The sequence below is a fragment of the Phocoena phocoena genome, chromosome 14, assembly GCF_963924675.1.
Source record: "Phocoena phocoena chromosome 14, mPhoPho1.1, whole genome shotgun sequence".
Taxonomy (NCBI): Eukaryota; Metazoa; Chordata; class Mammalia; order Artiodactyla; family Phocoenidae; genus Phocoena; species Phocoena phocoena.
The window spans coordinates 69,496,122-69,511,560 of record NC_089232.1 but is presented as its reverse complement, the minus strand read 5'-3'; the positions used below and the strand labels follow the sequence as shown (position 1 = coordinate 69,511,560).

The 15,439-nt window shown below is 50.1% G+C and overlaps 1 protein-coding gene across 2 annotated transcripts in view; it reads right to left on the bottom strand.

The window, feature by feature from the left end:
* The window catches only part of OTOF (otoferlin), a 90,758-nt gene extending 75,602 nt beyond the window's left edge, over positions 1-15,156 (bottom strand). For both annotated transcript variants that reach the window (XM_065891176.1, XM_065891177.1), the window contains exon 1: positions 15,078-15,156. In XM_065891176.1, the coding sequence (XP_065747248.1) occupies positions 15,078-15,156 (79 nt within the window). The remainder of the gene's footprint in view (positions 1-15,077) is intronic.
* Between the last annotated feature and the right edge of the window lie 283 nt (positions 15,157-15,439).

Here is a 15,439-nt window from a genome sequence, read left to right as displayed (position 1 = left end):
CATCCTGGAAAACGGTAATGAGCCTGGATATGGCTGTGTTCAAGCGTTTCCGGAGTGAAACTGAGCAACCCAGCCGGAGGGGAGGGAGGGAGGGACAGTCCAAGATGGTATTACAGGGTTCAAATATGCATGAAGCCACTGGAGCTCAAACCTTCCCCTGCTTGTGTATTTTCTATAGCCTTGTTGGAAAAGATGTAAAATACTGTGAAATCAGCCATTGCAAAATTTATACATCAGGGCTCTGTTCTGGAAAGCAGTAAAACCTAATTGCCTCAGGCCCCGGGGATTTAAATGTGGTGAATATTGTCAGACAGGATGAGCTAAATTTTACCTCTAGATATTAAAAAAAAAAGGTTTGCTGAAAAAAAAAATCAAATCAATGGCACAGAACGGTGGAAAGGACAACTTATTAAGAAAACAGAATGTCCTTAAGCATTTTTGGACAGCCACTTTTTAGGAGGATTTGTACAAACAGTGACAGGGATAATTCCAGTGGTCCTTTTCTATTCATTAGGGCAGAGCCAGGGGACCTCTGTCACCCCTTCCAAGTTATCAGTGGGGATTACTCACCCCATCACTCATTTCAAGTTCGTTTCCACTTAACATCTACTCTACTCAATACCAGTCTTGTTGACATTTCAGTTCTATATTAAATGACTTTCAGACAAAACCATTTAAAATCCCAATATCCAATCACCTTTGTTGCCACTGAGATTGAGAATAAGTCTTGAGAGAAAGGAAATAGCCTGTTTCCTGCTGTGGAGAGGCTTTTGTGGATAGACTGAGCAGGAGATTAAGTGGGGAAAATTGAACAGCATCCTTAGTTCCTTCGGAGGCTCATGGGATAGCTGAGCTCTTTGGTCTGAAATAAAGTCCTCCTTGAGTCGATAAATGAAGTTTGAATAGCAGACTCTGTAATAAGTGCCATGACATCAGATATACCCAAATGGAGGGGTCCACAAGTCCAAAGCTTAATCGAAGTCAGTTGCATGTTGTTTGTCATTTTACAGTATCCATACGGCTACTACTCCCCTAAACGATGTTCTCGTCTCATAAGGCAGGATGGAGTGCTAGCTTTCATGTGATGTGACTTAAGGGTACAAAACGTCCCCATCTGCACCAAACAGCTCTCTCTTCCAGACGGTTTACCTTGCTAGAGCCAGACCTTGAGAACTGGCAGGCGTATAGGGACTGGGCTGTGAGCCGGTGTGCATTCGTTCATTCCCACACACACGAGGGTCTTCTATTCCTGCTGGGTCAGCACAGCCATTTGGCCATGGAGGATGGTGGGCCAGCAGTTGTACAAAGATAACTAGAATTGGGATGCTGCCCGAAGAATCTTATTACGATCCAGAAGGGGGACAGTTCAGGCATGCAAAAGGCTAGTACATAAGGCAAAATTTGGTCGTTGGCATGCAAGACAAGTATAAATAAATTGAAAACACAGGAAAAAGAGAAGTGACCTCAACTTAGCAGATCAAAGAAGGTGTTATAGAGCCATGGGCATTTACACTGGCAGTTTGGATGGAATCTAGAAATGCAGAGACACTGGGGGAGAAGAGAGAGAGATGACGGGACATCAGGCAGAGAAAGGTGTGAGCAAAGGTTTGAAAGGATGAAGCAGAGAATGGAGCCCGGAAGGAGTGGGACACAGGACAAGTGTGTTCTGATGGTGAAGGGAAGAATGAAAAGTGCCTCCCCTCGGGGAGCAGCCCCCCCGAAGGAAGACCTGGACTGGGGGGTCCTAAGAGGGCACAGGGTGGGGGGAGTGGACCATTAAGGGGAAAGACAGTGTCCTGAGGACAAGCTTCAGGGACATGATGGCTTTGCCCAGGACCTAGCCCTCTGGGCTGTATCATTACCTGACATGACTCTTTTTCTAGTGTGAGCTGAGAACTAGCGCAGAGCACCCTGCCTGTAACTCAGACCCGTCACTATTATATCTTTGTGTTATTTACCATTAGCCAGACGTCACTGTCTGCAGTGCCTGGGGTGGCCTGTATGGAGGGTGGCCTGGTAATCACCCGTTCCCTGCTGCAATGCTGTGACGTCCCCAGCATCTGCTCTGCCCCTGTTCCTCCCAGCACCTCAAGAGGGTGGCCCTGCAGTTTTCATTCCCCCCCAGTTCCAATCAGCCTGTTCCTTTTCGAAGGCCAGTTACTCCCACAAGTGTGGGGGAGCAGGGCCCAGGCATCCCTGTGTGCAGAAAAAAAGCCTGGCTTACTCAGGTCTGGGGCCTGATGCTGCGGCTGAGGCTGGGAGGCCTGGAGATGGCTATTCAGTGTCCCGGGTCTCAGAGTCATCATCTCTAAACTGGCGGCAATTATCCTGGACGGGCCTACATCCTGGAACCACTGTGAGGGTCAGCAAGAGACAGTTTCTGTGAAAGTCTGAGTAAAGCATCAAGCCCCTTACAAGCACAAGGGGCCACGGGACAGTGGTTAAGCCTTGTGGGCCCGGCTGCCTGAGTTCAAAGCCCAGCTCTATCACTTGCTGGCCTTGTGCTCTTGAAGAAGTTAACTGGTCTTTGTGTTAGTTTCCTCATCCATAAAATGGAGAATATGATAGTGTTTATACACCTGGTACATAGCTCATTACCCAACTGAAAGATGCCTATTATTCTACTAAAGAGTCCTGTGTTTTCTTTTGACATTTAAGTTGTGTCTTAAATATAAAAATGGTTTCCTCTATTACGGATCACATTTTGTAGCTTACTTTTAGTAGTATATAATCAGGAACAATTTTCTACCTCATCTTGTATAAGATTTTTCAAAGTTTAGTTATTTTACGTATGATTAGCTCTTCTTTTAACCAGGTAAAATTTACATTCACAGATCTTAAGTGCACAACTCAGTGAGTTTTGATAAATGCATATACTGTACTTGTGTAATCACCATACTATCAGGACACGTCAATCAAGAACATTCCTGGGCTTCCCTGGTGGCGCAGTGGTTAAGAATCCACCTGCCAATGCAAGGGACACGGGTTCAAGCCCTGGTCGGGGAAGATCCCACATGCCACGGGGCAACTAAGCCCATGCGCCACAACTACTGAGCCTGCGCTCTAGAGCCTGTGAGCCACAACTACTGAGCCCATGTGTCACAACTACTGAAGCCCCCGCACCTAGAGCCTGTGCTCTGCGGCAAGAGAAGCCGCTGCAATGAGAAGCACATGCACTGCGTTGAAGAGTAGCCCCTGCTCGCCGCAACTAGAGAAAGCCCGCACAGCAAAGAAGGCCCAACGCAGCCAAAAATAAATAAATAAATAAAACTTAAAAAAAAGAACATTCCTATTCCTCAAGATGTTCCCTCATCCCTCACTTTCCATAAGTCTCTACCCCTCATAGGTAAACCACTGCTCTGATTTCTAACTCTTTTTTTTTTTTTGCGGTACGCGGGCCTCTCACTGTTGTGGCCTCTCCCGTTGCGGGATGCACAGGCTCAGCGGCCATGGCTCACGGGCCTAGTCGCTCCGCAGCATGTAGGATCTCCCCGGACCGGGGCACGAACCCGTGTCCCCTGCATCGGCAGGCGGGCTCTCAACCACTGCGCCACCAGGGAAGCCCTGATTTCTGACTCTTGATTTTAAACTTTGTGTAAATGGTGGTATCATACAGAATGTACTTTTGTGTATCTGGCTTCTTGAAATCAATGTAATGCTTTTGTGATTCATCTACATGGTTGTATATATCAGTAATTCATTTATTGCATTGTTGAGCAATTTCTGTTGTATGAATAGACTGCAACTTGTTGATCCATTTTCTTGTTCATACTTTTGGGATTGCTTTCATTGTCAGGCTGTTGCGAGTAAAGATGCTGTGAACATTCTTGCAAAAGTTTTTTTGTCGACCTATCATTTCATTTCTTTGGGGGAAATACCTAAAAGCAGAATCACTGGCTCATAGCATAGGTGTATGTTTAACTTTAGAAGAAACTGTCAAACACTTTTCCAGAGTGATTATACTATTTTACAATCCCATCCACAATGTAAAAGAAATGTTCTATATCCTCACCAACATTTGGTTATTGTCAGACTTTTACGTTTCAGTGCATGTGATGTATTTCATTTTGGTTTTTGAGTTTCATTTCTCTGATGACTAATGATGTTGGTCACATTTTCATGTGTTTATTGGCCACTTCTATATCTATATCATGAGCAAGGCAAGGTTGTCCACTCCCACCTCATTTTTTTTTTTTTTTTTTGCGGTACGCGGGCCTCTCACTGTTGTGGCCTCTCCCGTTGCGGAGCAACAGGCTCCAGACGCGCAGGCTCAGCGGCCATGGCTCACGGGCCCAACTGCTCCGCGGCATGTGGGATCGTCCCGGACCGGGGCACGAACCCGTGTCCCCTGCATCGGCAGGCGGACTCTCAACCACTGTGCCACCGGTGAAGCCCCCACCTCATGTTTTATACAACATTGCACTGGAGTTCTAGCCAGTCAGTATTTTTCCAATTTTAAACTAACCTTGCATTCCTGGGATAAAACTCACTTGTCATGATGTGTTACCCCTTTCATATATTGCTACTCAACTAATATTTTGGTAAGGATTTTTACATCTTTGTTCACGAGGGATATTGGGCTCTAATTTTCTTTTTGTATAAGGTCTTTATCAGATTATGGTATCATAAAATGAATTATGAAGTGTTCTTCCTTCTCCATTTTCTGAGAGTTTGTGTAAGATAGCATTATCTCTTCCTTAAGTATTTTCTAGAATTTACCAGTGAAGCTGTCTAGACCTGAAGTTTTCTTTACGGAAAAGCAGTTTATCACCACCACCGCCGCCATCATCATCATCATTATCATTGTTATTACAGACTTGATTTCTTTAATAGATACTGGGTTCTTTAGGTTTTCCATTTCTTTTTGTGTCAGTTTTGGTCAGTTGTTTTTCAAGGGATTCGTTCCTTTCATCTGTGCTGTAGAAATATAAAATTATTCACAATATTCCCTCAGTTTCCTTTTAATGTAATGATATCCCCTCTTTCAGTCCTGATATTGGTAATTTGTGTTTTCTTGTTTTTTCTTGTTCAGTCTTGCTACACTTTACCTATTTTATTAATTTTTTTTTAAAGAAAAAACTTTTGGCTTTGTTAGTTTTCTCTGTTGTTTGTTTTCTATTTCTTTCCTTTTATTATCCTTGGATTTAATATTTTAGATTGTATTTATTTTTATTTATTGAAACATAATTCACAAACCATAAAGTTCACCCACTTAAAGTGTATGATTCAGTGAGTTTTAGTATATTCACAAGGTTGTGCAACCATCATCACTAATTCCAGAATATTTTCATCACCTCAAATGAAACCCCATACTCATTAGCAGTCACTCCCTGTTCTCTCCTTCCAGCCCCTGGCAACAACTAATCCATTTTCTGTCTCTATAGATTTTTCTATTCTGGCCTTTTCATACAAATGGAATCATATGATATGTGGTTTTTGTGCCTGGCTTATTACACTTCGCATAATGTTTTTAGGATTTGGGTTTAATTTTCTTTTCTTTTTTTTTTTCTTTGGCTGCGTTGGGTCTTCGTTGCTGTGCAAGGGCTTTCTCTAGTTGCGGTGAGCAAGTGCTACTTTGTTGCAGTGCACAGGCTTCTCATCACGGTGGCTTCTCTCATGGCAAAGCACGGGCTCTAGGCGTGCAGGCTTCAGTAGCTGTGCACACGGGATCAGTAGTTGTGGCTTGTGGGCTCTAGAGCGCAGGCTCAGTAGTTGTGGCGTACAGGCTTAGTTGCTCCATGGCATGTGGGATCTTCCCGGACCAGGGCTCGAACCTGTGTTCCCTGCGTGGCAGGCGGATTCTTAACCACTGTGCCACCAGGGAAGTCCCTACTTTGCTTTTCTTTTAGCAGCTTCTTAAGGCAGAAACCTAGATCATTGATTGTAGGCATTTTTCTTTTCTGCTATAAGTATTTAAAACTAAATGTTGATATGTAGTATTTTCATTAACATTCAGTTAGAAATGTTTTATAATTTTGCTTTTGTTTTCTCTTTGACCTTAGGTTATTTAGAAGAATATTGTTTAATTTCCAAATATTTGGAGCTTTTAAAGATCTCTTATTGTTATTCATTTCTAATTGAATTCCAGTGGGGTGAGAGAATATACTCTGTAAGATGTCAGTCTTTTGAAATGTATTGACGCTTGTTTAATTACCCAGCATATGGTCTGTCTTGATAAGTGTTCCATGTGCATATGAGAAGAATGTGTATTTTTCAGTTTTGGGGTGAAATGTTCTAGAAATGCCAATTAGGACAATGTGGTTGATGATGTTGTCAAATCTTCTATGTCCCTAATGATTTTGTTTAGTTGTTTGTGATTCTCTCTTGTAATAACACTTTTTCCCCCTGTGAGGAACACATACTCTTCAATTTTATAATGACAGTTGATGGGACAGTAGAATGAAGAAATTCAATTAAAAAAGAGTTGTCCAGGAAAACAGCTATTCCGTAAGTTCCTTAAACAGTGTGCTCTCCAAAGATCACCAGCAGATCTCAGAGATCCAGATCTGGGCTCTGTAGAGTCACTGGGCATCCCACAGGGGAGGCTATCCCTTCCTTTTCCCCCACTTCTCAGCTACATGGAGGCCCCATCTATCTCTCATCTGTTGTTTTCCACAAATCCTATTCAAATATCATTTCTTACCTCCACTCACTTATTTCCCCTTCCCTCACCCTGTTAACACCCAGGGACACAGCAGAAACTCAGGCTTAGGTGAGGGATTCTTCTGAGAGGCAGGGACAGGGCAGGGATTATGAACTCCATCTCTCTGGCTCAGCTCAAACCTGTACTTCCTTCCAGGTGCTGCCTCAAAATGATTTTGCCATGTAACTAACTGATGACTCTGTTTCTCATCTTTCAGACCCAGGCACTGAGGCAGAGAGCGAGTGTGATGTTTCCCCTCGAGCCTAGGACAGCACGAGCCACACCCTCAGCAGCTGTTGCATCTTAGGTTCTCCCCCCCTGTGACGGACGCAGGAGCTTGTGGTCTCAGTGATCCATGAGCTGTGCAGAGCACCTCCTCCATGTCAGGCACTGGGAATATAATGAAGCATGATGGGAGTGTGACTCTTTTTACATCCTTAAATGGGGTAAAAAAATATTGTTAAAACTGCAGTCCTGACTTTATCTTAAACCTTGGCTTTTCAGAAAAATCCAGCGAGTGAAAACTGACTTCCAGCTAAGCTGATGAGCCCTGCTGTTTTGAAAAATAAAACAGAAGCAAAGACTGTGGAGCCAGCCTCTCAGGGGTAGATCAGTCCAGGTAGGAAGCAGACAAGAGGCCAAAGGTAAAAATGATCATGTGATATTCTCTGTCTCAGGAGAACTTCCTGGAGCTCTCAGTGGAAGAGACAGATCACTGCCGGGTGCTGCCGGGCTCAGGGGCTGCAGGGTCCCCCGCTGCTAACTGCATGGCCGCTCCTGCCACACCTGCAGGCCGTGCTGCTTCCTGTTGCTTCTGTTTCAGATCTGTTCTGTGCCTCCCAGGGAACCTGGTGAGGTGCCTGCCCTGGAGGAGCCCACCTGGATGGTGATGGCTCCAGGTGATTTTCACCCTATCATCTCCACATCTGGCAGAATGTGGAGTGTCAGCAACTGGCAGGAGTCCAAAGGAGAACTCCTGCCCCACCCCCAGATCCCTGGGTCCATGGGATTCCCAGGGTCACAATCTACTCTCTTTCTGTCTCTCTAGAAGGCTGCAGCATGAGGGGCCCTAATTAGAATAATCCTTACATTTTACAGGACTTTACAGTTTGTAGAGCCTTTCACGTATATCAACTTTTTCATTTGATCCCAAAGCAGCCCCGTAAGAACCAGGCATACCTCGCCTTCTCCTATGTCTTCACTTGCCACCAGGACTCCCAAACCACTGGATTCCAACCACTTTCCTGGGTACTCAGGGTACCGAGGCAAGTTTCGGGCTTCCTGGGGGACACTCTCACTAGAATGAGCTGTAGTCAGGCCCATCCTCTTTGCGCCCCCCAAACCTGCTCTTCCTTGCATGCTCCCCGGCGTCACTGGTGGTCTCACTGTCCACGCAGGTACTCAAGTAAGAAATCCAGCGGCACCCTCGTCCTGCCTTCTTGCTGACTCCCAATCCCAGGGCTGCCTCCTCCTCTGAATGGATGTCACCCCTTTTCTTCAAACCCACAGCCCCCCTTTTGAGGCACAACCCTCTGCCTGTACCACTGCCCCTCCCTGGGCTCCTGGCCTGAGGCCCTGACCTCCACATCCCCAAATCGGCTCTTCCCACGCCATCCTCTTGCCAAGAGCTTTGGTGACTCCCACTCAATTACAAGGCAAAGTTCAAACTCCAGAGTGTGACACTGAAGACCCTCTGTGTTTGAGCCCAGCCTCCCCTCCACCCCATTCCTACCCCAGGCCCTGCCAGCGCTCCCTGTTGCCCAAGCCCTTGACACGGCTCCACACCATCACATCTGTACTGATAGTAGCCCCTCTGCCTAGAACGGGGCCTTTCATGAGTTTTGTCTCTGCCAAAATGCTATCCTCTCTCAAGGGTGTTTAAATATCAGCCCATCCCCTGCTCAGTAAGATCTCCTCTCTGGGCCTGTGCACTTTTCCAACTTCATCTCGTTGACTCACCCGCTCAGGGCAGCTTCTGGAGCTCCTGGTCTGAGCGGGCTTCTCTTGCCTCAGGCCGCCTTGCACCTGTACCTCTCTTTCCAGAACACTCATCCCACTCACAGTGACCTGTGCAATGACTGTCTTCCCCTTGAGGGCAGGGACCTTGTCTGTCTCATTGACTGCTGTCACCCCATTGCCTGGAATAGCACTTAGCTCATAACTGGTCCTTGATGTGTATTATTACCTGGATGAATGAAGGAGTGAATGAATGATTAAATACTTGACTTACAAAACATATTAAAATATAGCTTTTAATGAATTGGGAAAGAGTTTATGACATTAATGAGGTAATCAGAAACTTGATCACGGAATACTTGATAGTATTAAGGATTTATTTCCTTTTTAGGAGTGATATAATATGTGGGGTTTTTTGTTTTTTGAGTCCTTGATTTTTACAGCTATGTACTAAATATTTACAGAGGAAATGGTGTGGTGTTTGGGATTTACTTCCAAATTATTTGGGGGGTGGGAGTAGGAAGGGGTACAAATGAAACAAGATTGGCCATGAGTTGACAGCTGTTAAGACTGCATGGGGAGAACTTGGGGGCGTTTATACTGGTCTCCCTACTCTAGTATATAGTTTAGATTTTCCATTCTAAAAAATTAGTAATAAAAAAAAAGATCAAACCCAGGGATGGGAGTAGGTGGAAGGGATATAGCTTTTACGTTATCAGTAAAGGTGGGTAAGATAACCAGGACTCTGCAATTCAGGGAAATTATTTGCAGGTCTGTTCTTGAGCACAACGCCTTCCAGCAGCATTTTTGCTGAGGGCCGTGTGTAGCAGAAGACAGTTATATGGTCACTTCCGTATCATGAAAACACATCTGTCTCATCAAAGCAGGAGAAGCTTAGGGAACATTCAGCACTCTGCTGCTCTCCGAGGTCTGCAGCGGTTTGCTCTGGCCCCGGGGAAGAGGATATTTACCTCCTAGGGCTTTAGGCACAGAAGATCCACTCCCCCTGTGATGAGGGGCCAGGGAGTGCTTGGAAGAGTGGAGGATGTGGCATAAATCCCTCGGGCCCGTCAAAAGCGCGGAGCTGTGTCCACTGCCAGCTGTGCACCGCAGAAACTGTCCTAAGGGTTCCCTCTATCTGCCGCCTTCACTGGGGCAACACCCGCCCCACATCCTCCCAGAGAGGAGGTGCTGGGCGGGGCTGGAGTGCACACGCAGGTCCAGGCGTCCCAGGAGCATCTCAGGGCTGGGACACAGGGGTACTCTGCCTCCTTCACCAGGGGTGGTAGAGAAGTCTCCGGATAGAAATCCTATTTCTCACCAAGGCGGAGAGTTCCCCCATTTTAATGGGAAAATAAATCTAATTTGGAGGCTGAGGTGGTCCCTGCAGCAGCCAGGAGTAGGGGAATCTTGTCCTCAGTGCCCAGGCGGGGGCCCCAACCCCTTCCCAGCACGCAGTCACCCACCCGGCCGTGCGCTCCTTTCCAGGCTCTCTAACCTCCATCTACTACCTGCAGCCTCTGCTGTAGCCAAACCTAGTGGCTTCCTGGCCATCGTATTTCAGTGGCATTCCCCTCCTCTGGCCTCTGGTCCCGTCAGTCCCTCACCCAGAATGGCCTTGCCTCCGCCAGCAACCCTTCCTCGCCCCTTGTTCTGCATCTCCACGTGTGCGAGCAGCTATTCAAGACCCAGCTTAAGGGCTTCCTCCCCGTCTCCTCTACCCCCTCCTCTGCCTTCTCACGAAGCCTTCCCTGACCTCTGCAGCTGGGAGCAAGCCGCCATCCTCTGAACGTGTTGCAGTTTCCGCCCCGCCCCTAAGTGCGCCCTGGCCCTCTGTGTCTGGCAGTGTTTCTCCACGAAGTCTGCGCACATTTCCTCTCCCCCGTCAGACTGTGTGAGCCCGGCTCCTTTAAGCCCCACCCTGTACCTTGTGCTCTAGGCAGCAATGCTCAGAAAGAGCATGGGCGTGGAGCGGGAGGGGCGGGGGAGCTGTGTAGCCTTTCTTGCTTCCGACCTGAGGACCACAGCTGGACTCCCCAACATTTGCTAGAAGGTGAAGGCAGCCTCCCTCTGGGGCCCTGAAAGACCCCCCGGGTTGGGAGGTCAACGGAGGGAGCTGGGGCCAGGATTCTTGATTCCTCCACTTCCTGATCCCCTTTGGATAGACAGCTGGGGGCGGGGACATTCACAGTTGAGAACACTGAGCCGAAGAGTGACAGTGTCACAGAGGAAGAAGGATTTAAACCCACTAACAAGTGAGTACCTCAAAGATGTGCCGTTTCGTGTTCATTTGGATGACTTGGCCCGGGGCTTAGCATGGGGCTCAGTTAGGAGAGCTAAGATCAGATCCCTGTCTTGAAGGTGCTTGGAGGTTAGTACAGGATACAAACCGGGGCAGTTTCTGAACTACAAAGTGCCCTAGCTGAGGGGTGGAAGGAGCGTGTACACAGTACTGCAAGGGAGGCCGAGGGCTCCACAGAGGAGGTGACGGCTGCGCTGGGCCTTGAAGGGTGCACAGAATTAACGGGAGTTCTCAAGGCGGAGACGGCAGAAGAAATATGACGGCTCGAGGCTTGGAGGTATAGAAGACTTGGCATCTTTGGGGAATGGCAGGAAGTTCAGTGTAGTGGGAACCCAGTGGGTGGTGTGGGGAGGGAACAAAGAGGAAAAGTCAGCTGGGCCAAGGGGGGAACCTTCATAAAGCAAACCTCTTTGCCAATTACCAGGTCAGGTGAATTATGTGGAGATCAGAGCCAGCCTCCAGAGATCACCCATCTCACCCATCGAGTCCCCAAAGCTGGTATTTTGGCAAGAAAACTCAGGGATGGAGAGTAAAGGAAGATCAGGAGGCTGGCCCCAGACAGTCGGTCACTTGGTTCCCTGACAGCCCAGGAACCCATGCCTGGGGGCTTGGATGGGGGCTGAGAACTGGGCAGAAGTTTGGACTAGAAGATCTTAGAGGCCCTTCCCACTCTGCCTTCCGTGGCTCTATGATGGATGTTGGGAATTATTTCAGGAGTTGAAAAAGGACAGCTTAAGCTAACACTTCCTCCCTCTGAGTGGTGACCTGCAGGCAAGATGGCTCCTTCCCAGACAGCCCACTCCTGATTCTGGCTGCGGCCCTCTGCGTTAAATGAGGACTTGCTTACGGTCTCCATCTTGCTTATGGGAAGCGGAGGCCCCGAGGCCCTGTGGTCCGCTTGCATGACGGGGACTGGGGTCCTGGACTTCTGGTGTCTCCTGTCTGACTCAATGGACTGTGACTCCTGCAGGTTAGGGGCTGTGTCTTCTTCCCCCTGAGGGTTCCAGGCCTGTCCACAGATATCAGCACATTCAGTGAACAAACGAATGAGGGCAGGACCAGGTTAAGAGTGGCTGCTGGCGCAGTAAGACCCAAGAGCTACAGTTGGAGCTGGCTGGTGTGCGCTGAGCCGAAGGGCAGGTGGCCGGCTGACCTGGGATGGCAGGGAAAAGAGGGGTGGCCGGGGACAAAGCTGGAGCATGCCCAGCCCACATGGGAACAGGGGCCTCAGGGGTGGTCTGCCCCAGGCCTGGGTTCCTGTGGAACATCTTAGCGGGGGGTCCCTACAGAGCAGAGGCCAGGCCAATTTGCCTGCTCCTGGCACAGGTCGGGAACCCCTCAGGCGTGCCCTCCTCCCCGCTTTATATCTCGCACGCTGCCCTCTCTCCTCACTCCTGGCTGACAGAAGGAAGCTGGGCTGGAGAGATGATGACTCAGAATCCAGCAGCTGCCCCAAGTAGAAGTGAAACAGTTGTGTCACAAACACATTGGTCATTTAAATGCTCTTTCCTTAAAACTCTTTCATACCTATTCTTTTCACTGAAGCAACCTGATGAAGTGAATGTTATCATTGTACCCATTTTACTGGTGAGTAAACTGAGGGTCAGAGAGGTGAAGTAAGTGGAAGAACCCAGGTAGGACCCAGGGCTTTTGACCCCATATCTACAGATTTCTCTACCACAACCCCATAGGGCTCTTTCCTAAGTGTCCTGTGTCGTGTAGCATAGAAAGTCAAGCTTTATTTCAACCAGTTGACCTGGTCTACCTGGGCCACGAGTAACTCACCTGGTGCTCCCTCACCCCACCTGGCACTGAGCTTCGCTCAAGGGATCTGGGGAGCTCAGGGCCAGCATCTCCCTCTGACCGTCCACTGGCTTCTCGTTTCTCCCTGCAGGGTACTTGCTTGGACACCAGTGGTTGTGTGTGCAGGAGGCACTGTGGAACATTCTAGGGTGAGTCCGTTCCCTCTGAATTGTAGTTAGTGTTGGTCTTTCGGGGCATCTCTAGTTGTCAACTGCTGGCAGCAGCAGGTGAGTGGCTGGGGCATCTCTGGTTCTTGCAAAGGACTCTTTCTGGAAACCTGCTTGCCATCTGCCTGTTCCTGCTGCCCAACCCCCTCCCCAGGGGCTCTGCCTACGGTCACGTGCTGCACATGCAGAGCTTGGAAGTGGATTTCTCCACTCAGTCCAGAGGGCACGCGTTGCAAATAGGCTAATTCCTGTGTGGTCCACTGGGGCTAGAGGACTAGCCCCGCTGCCCAAGGAAAAAGGTGGGCATCCGATAGACAAGGTGCTCAACCCCAGTTCACCAGGAGGGGATAAAGAGGCTTTCAGGGTGGAGCAACCAGGGCTGGGATGAGGTCTTGTGAACTGGGGCCACTGTGCTTCGGTCCCTCCACTAAGGCCATACAGATCTCTTTACACCTTGGTTTTTCTGCCTGCAAATGGGACTGGTTTGTGCAGCCTGGGACTGTTCTGTCATGGCAGCAACAACACGGCGACCTGTAGCTAAAGACCCAAATGCTGTGCTGTCTTCCCACCACGGGGACACGTGTCACAGATGAAACGACACACTTGCTTTTTCTAAAGGCAGCACAAGCTGGCAGGTGGCACGCGGAGGTCCAGGGTGCTGCAGAGAAAGCAGTCTGGGCGGGTGTGGGAAGCAACAGGCCGCCGGGCCCCCATTCCTCTCCCTCCTGCCTGCACGCACACTGCGATCCCCTCCACCTCTGCCCGTCCCTACGCACAACAGGCCACAGTGTGGATAACCCAGGGCCTTGTGCCCAGAGCTGGCCTGACGGAGGGGGTGACGTGGGTGCCCCGGTGGCTGCTGGAGAGGTCCTGAGAGGGCTGCCCCACGGTCTCACCTCTCCCTCCTGACGCGGGTGCAGATGTGTGTCCAGCCTGGGCCCTGATGCTCACTTTGCTCTTTAATCTGGTGGGTTCTCTCAGCTCCTCCCCTACTCTCCCACCCCGCCCCCACCCTCAGACCCTTCTCTGGGGAGAAAGGGCCGTGTCTAGTGAGGAGCACCCTGGCCTTTGGTCAAAGACTGCCAGATATGCCCCTGGCCCAGGGGGCTGGGCTGTGGCCAGGCAGAGGCAGAGGCAGAGGTGCGTGGGTAAAAAGCAGAGGGAAGCCTGGCCTTGTCTTTCCCTGCTCAAAACCTTCAGGGGCTGCCCACTTTCCCCGGGGTGAAGGCGGTCTTACCTCCTCGGCTCTATCTGTCTCTCCTGCCTCAGCTCGCACCTACCCTGGGATCTAGGCTTATGGAGCATCTCTCTGTTCCCGTGTCCCAGCTCCTCTCCTGATCTTGGGCATCCTGTCCCCTCTGTCTGCTCTGTTCTTACCTCTACACATTGCTCCTTTCTGCTGTTCCCTTGGGTTTCAGCTGAGGTGTCACCTCCTCCTGGAAGCCTTCCCTGACCACCCTGCCTCCAGCCTGGGTCAGGGTGCTGCTTCTGTAGCTTGCACCCTACACTCGTCCCCACCTTCATCGTATCACACACTTGTCCCTATTGTCTGCCCGCTGGTCCTCCTGTCCCAGTGGATGTGGGCTCATTGAGGGCAGGGCCTGGGTCATGCCCAGCCCCTGGCCTTGGCACAGAGATCATAGTAAATAGTCACTGGATGTGTGAGAGGGAAGGAGGCTAGGAAGAGAACCGACATAGAGGGAGGCTTGTGGGGCTTATAGGATCCCTGACCACAGATAGACCTGCGAGAAGCCAACAGTATCCCCATCATGCTGGTTTCTAGGAGCCCCCCAGGTCTTCCAGACTGTACACCCCACCCCCACTCTGTGCCCAAGGAAATCAACCTGCAGGAGGGAGAGGGCCCAGGGAGACTCCGCAGCGCTGGGTCCCTCAGCCCTGGGTTCCCCTGAGCCCTGGGGTGGGGTCCTCACTTTTGCTTCCCCAGGACCTCCTGCAGGCAGAGGACTCCACAACCCTCTGGTTGGCACATTGGCAAGTGCAGGGAGAGACACACATTCAGACATGGAAACGTGGGGGACCCTGATTTTCAAGAAATCACAATGGTTAGTCAGGCCAGGGGCAGATGGCTGCCCGTGAGAAGCCTCATCGCACCAACCCTGCTAGAACTTTTCCAATCCATCCTCCCCTCCCTGCCCTATCCCGTCAGCCCGGAGCTGGGGTCCCCATAAGACAGGAGAGTCCCTACCTCGGAAAGTCACTTTGGCGATCCGGTCGCCCCTGCCCCGCAGCTCGGAGACCGTCTTGAGGTGGACAAGCAGAGCCATGCTGGTGCGGGAGCCTGGGTACCGCCAGGCGGGAGCAGCCGGGCAAGGAGCGAGCTCTGTGGATGGAAGGCGCTCCGCACACGTGCCTCCCTCCTCTCTCACACCGCCTCCTCTCCCCTCCGATGCTGCCCACAGAGACTAAGGCAACCAAGCCGAGCCGCTCCTTCCAGAGACTCACAGCCCGGCCAACCTCCACCCCTCCGAGCTGTCAGCCCAGCGTGTGTGTATCTGCGCGTGTGTTGTGCGCCCGTGCGCAGCCTAGCGGCGCAGACGCTCTCGATTC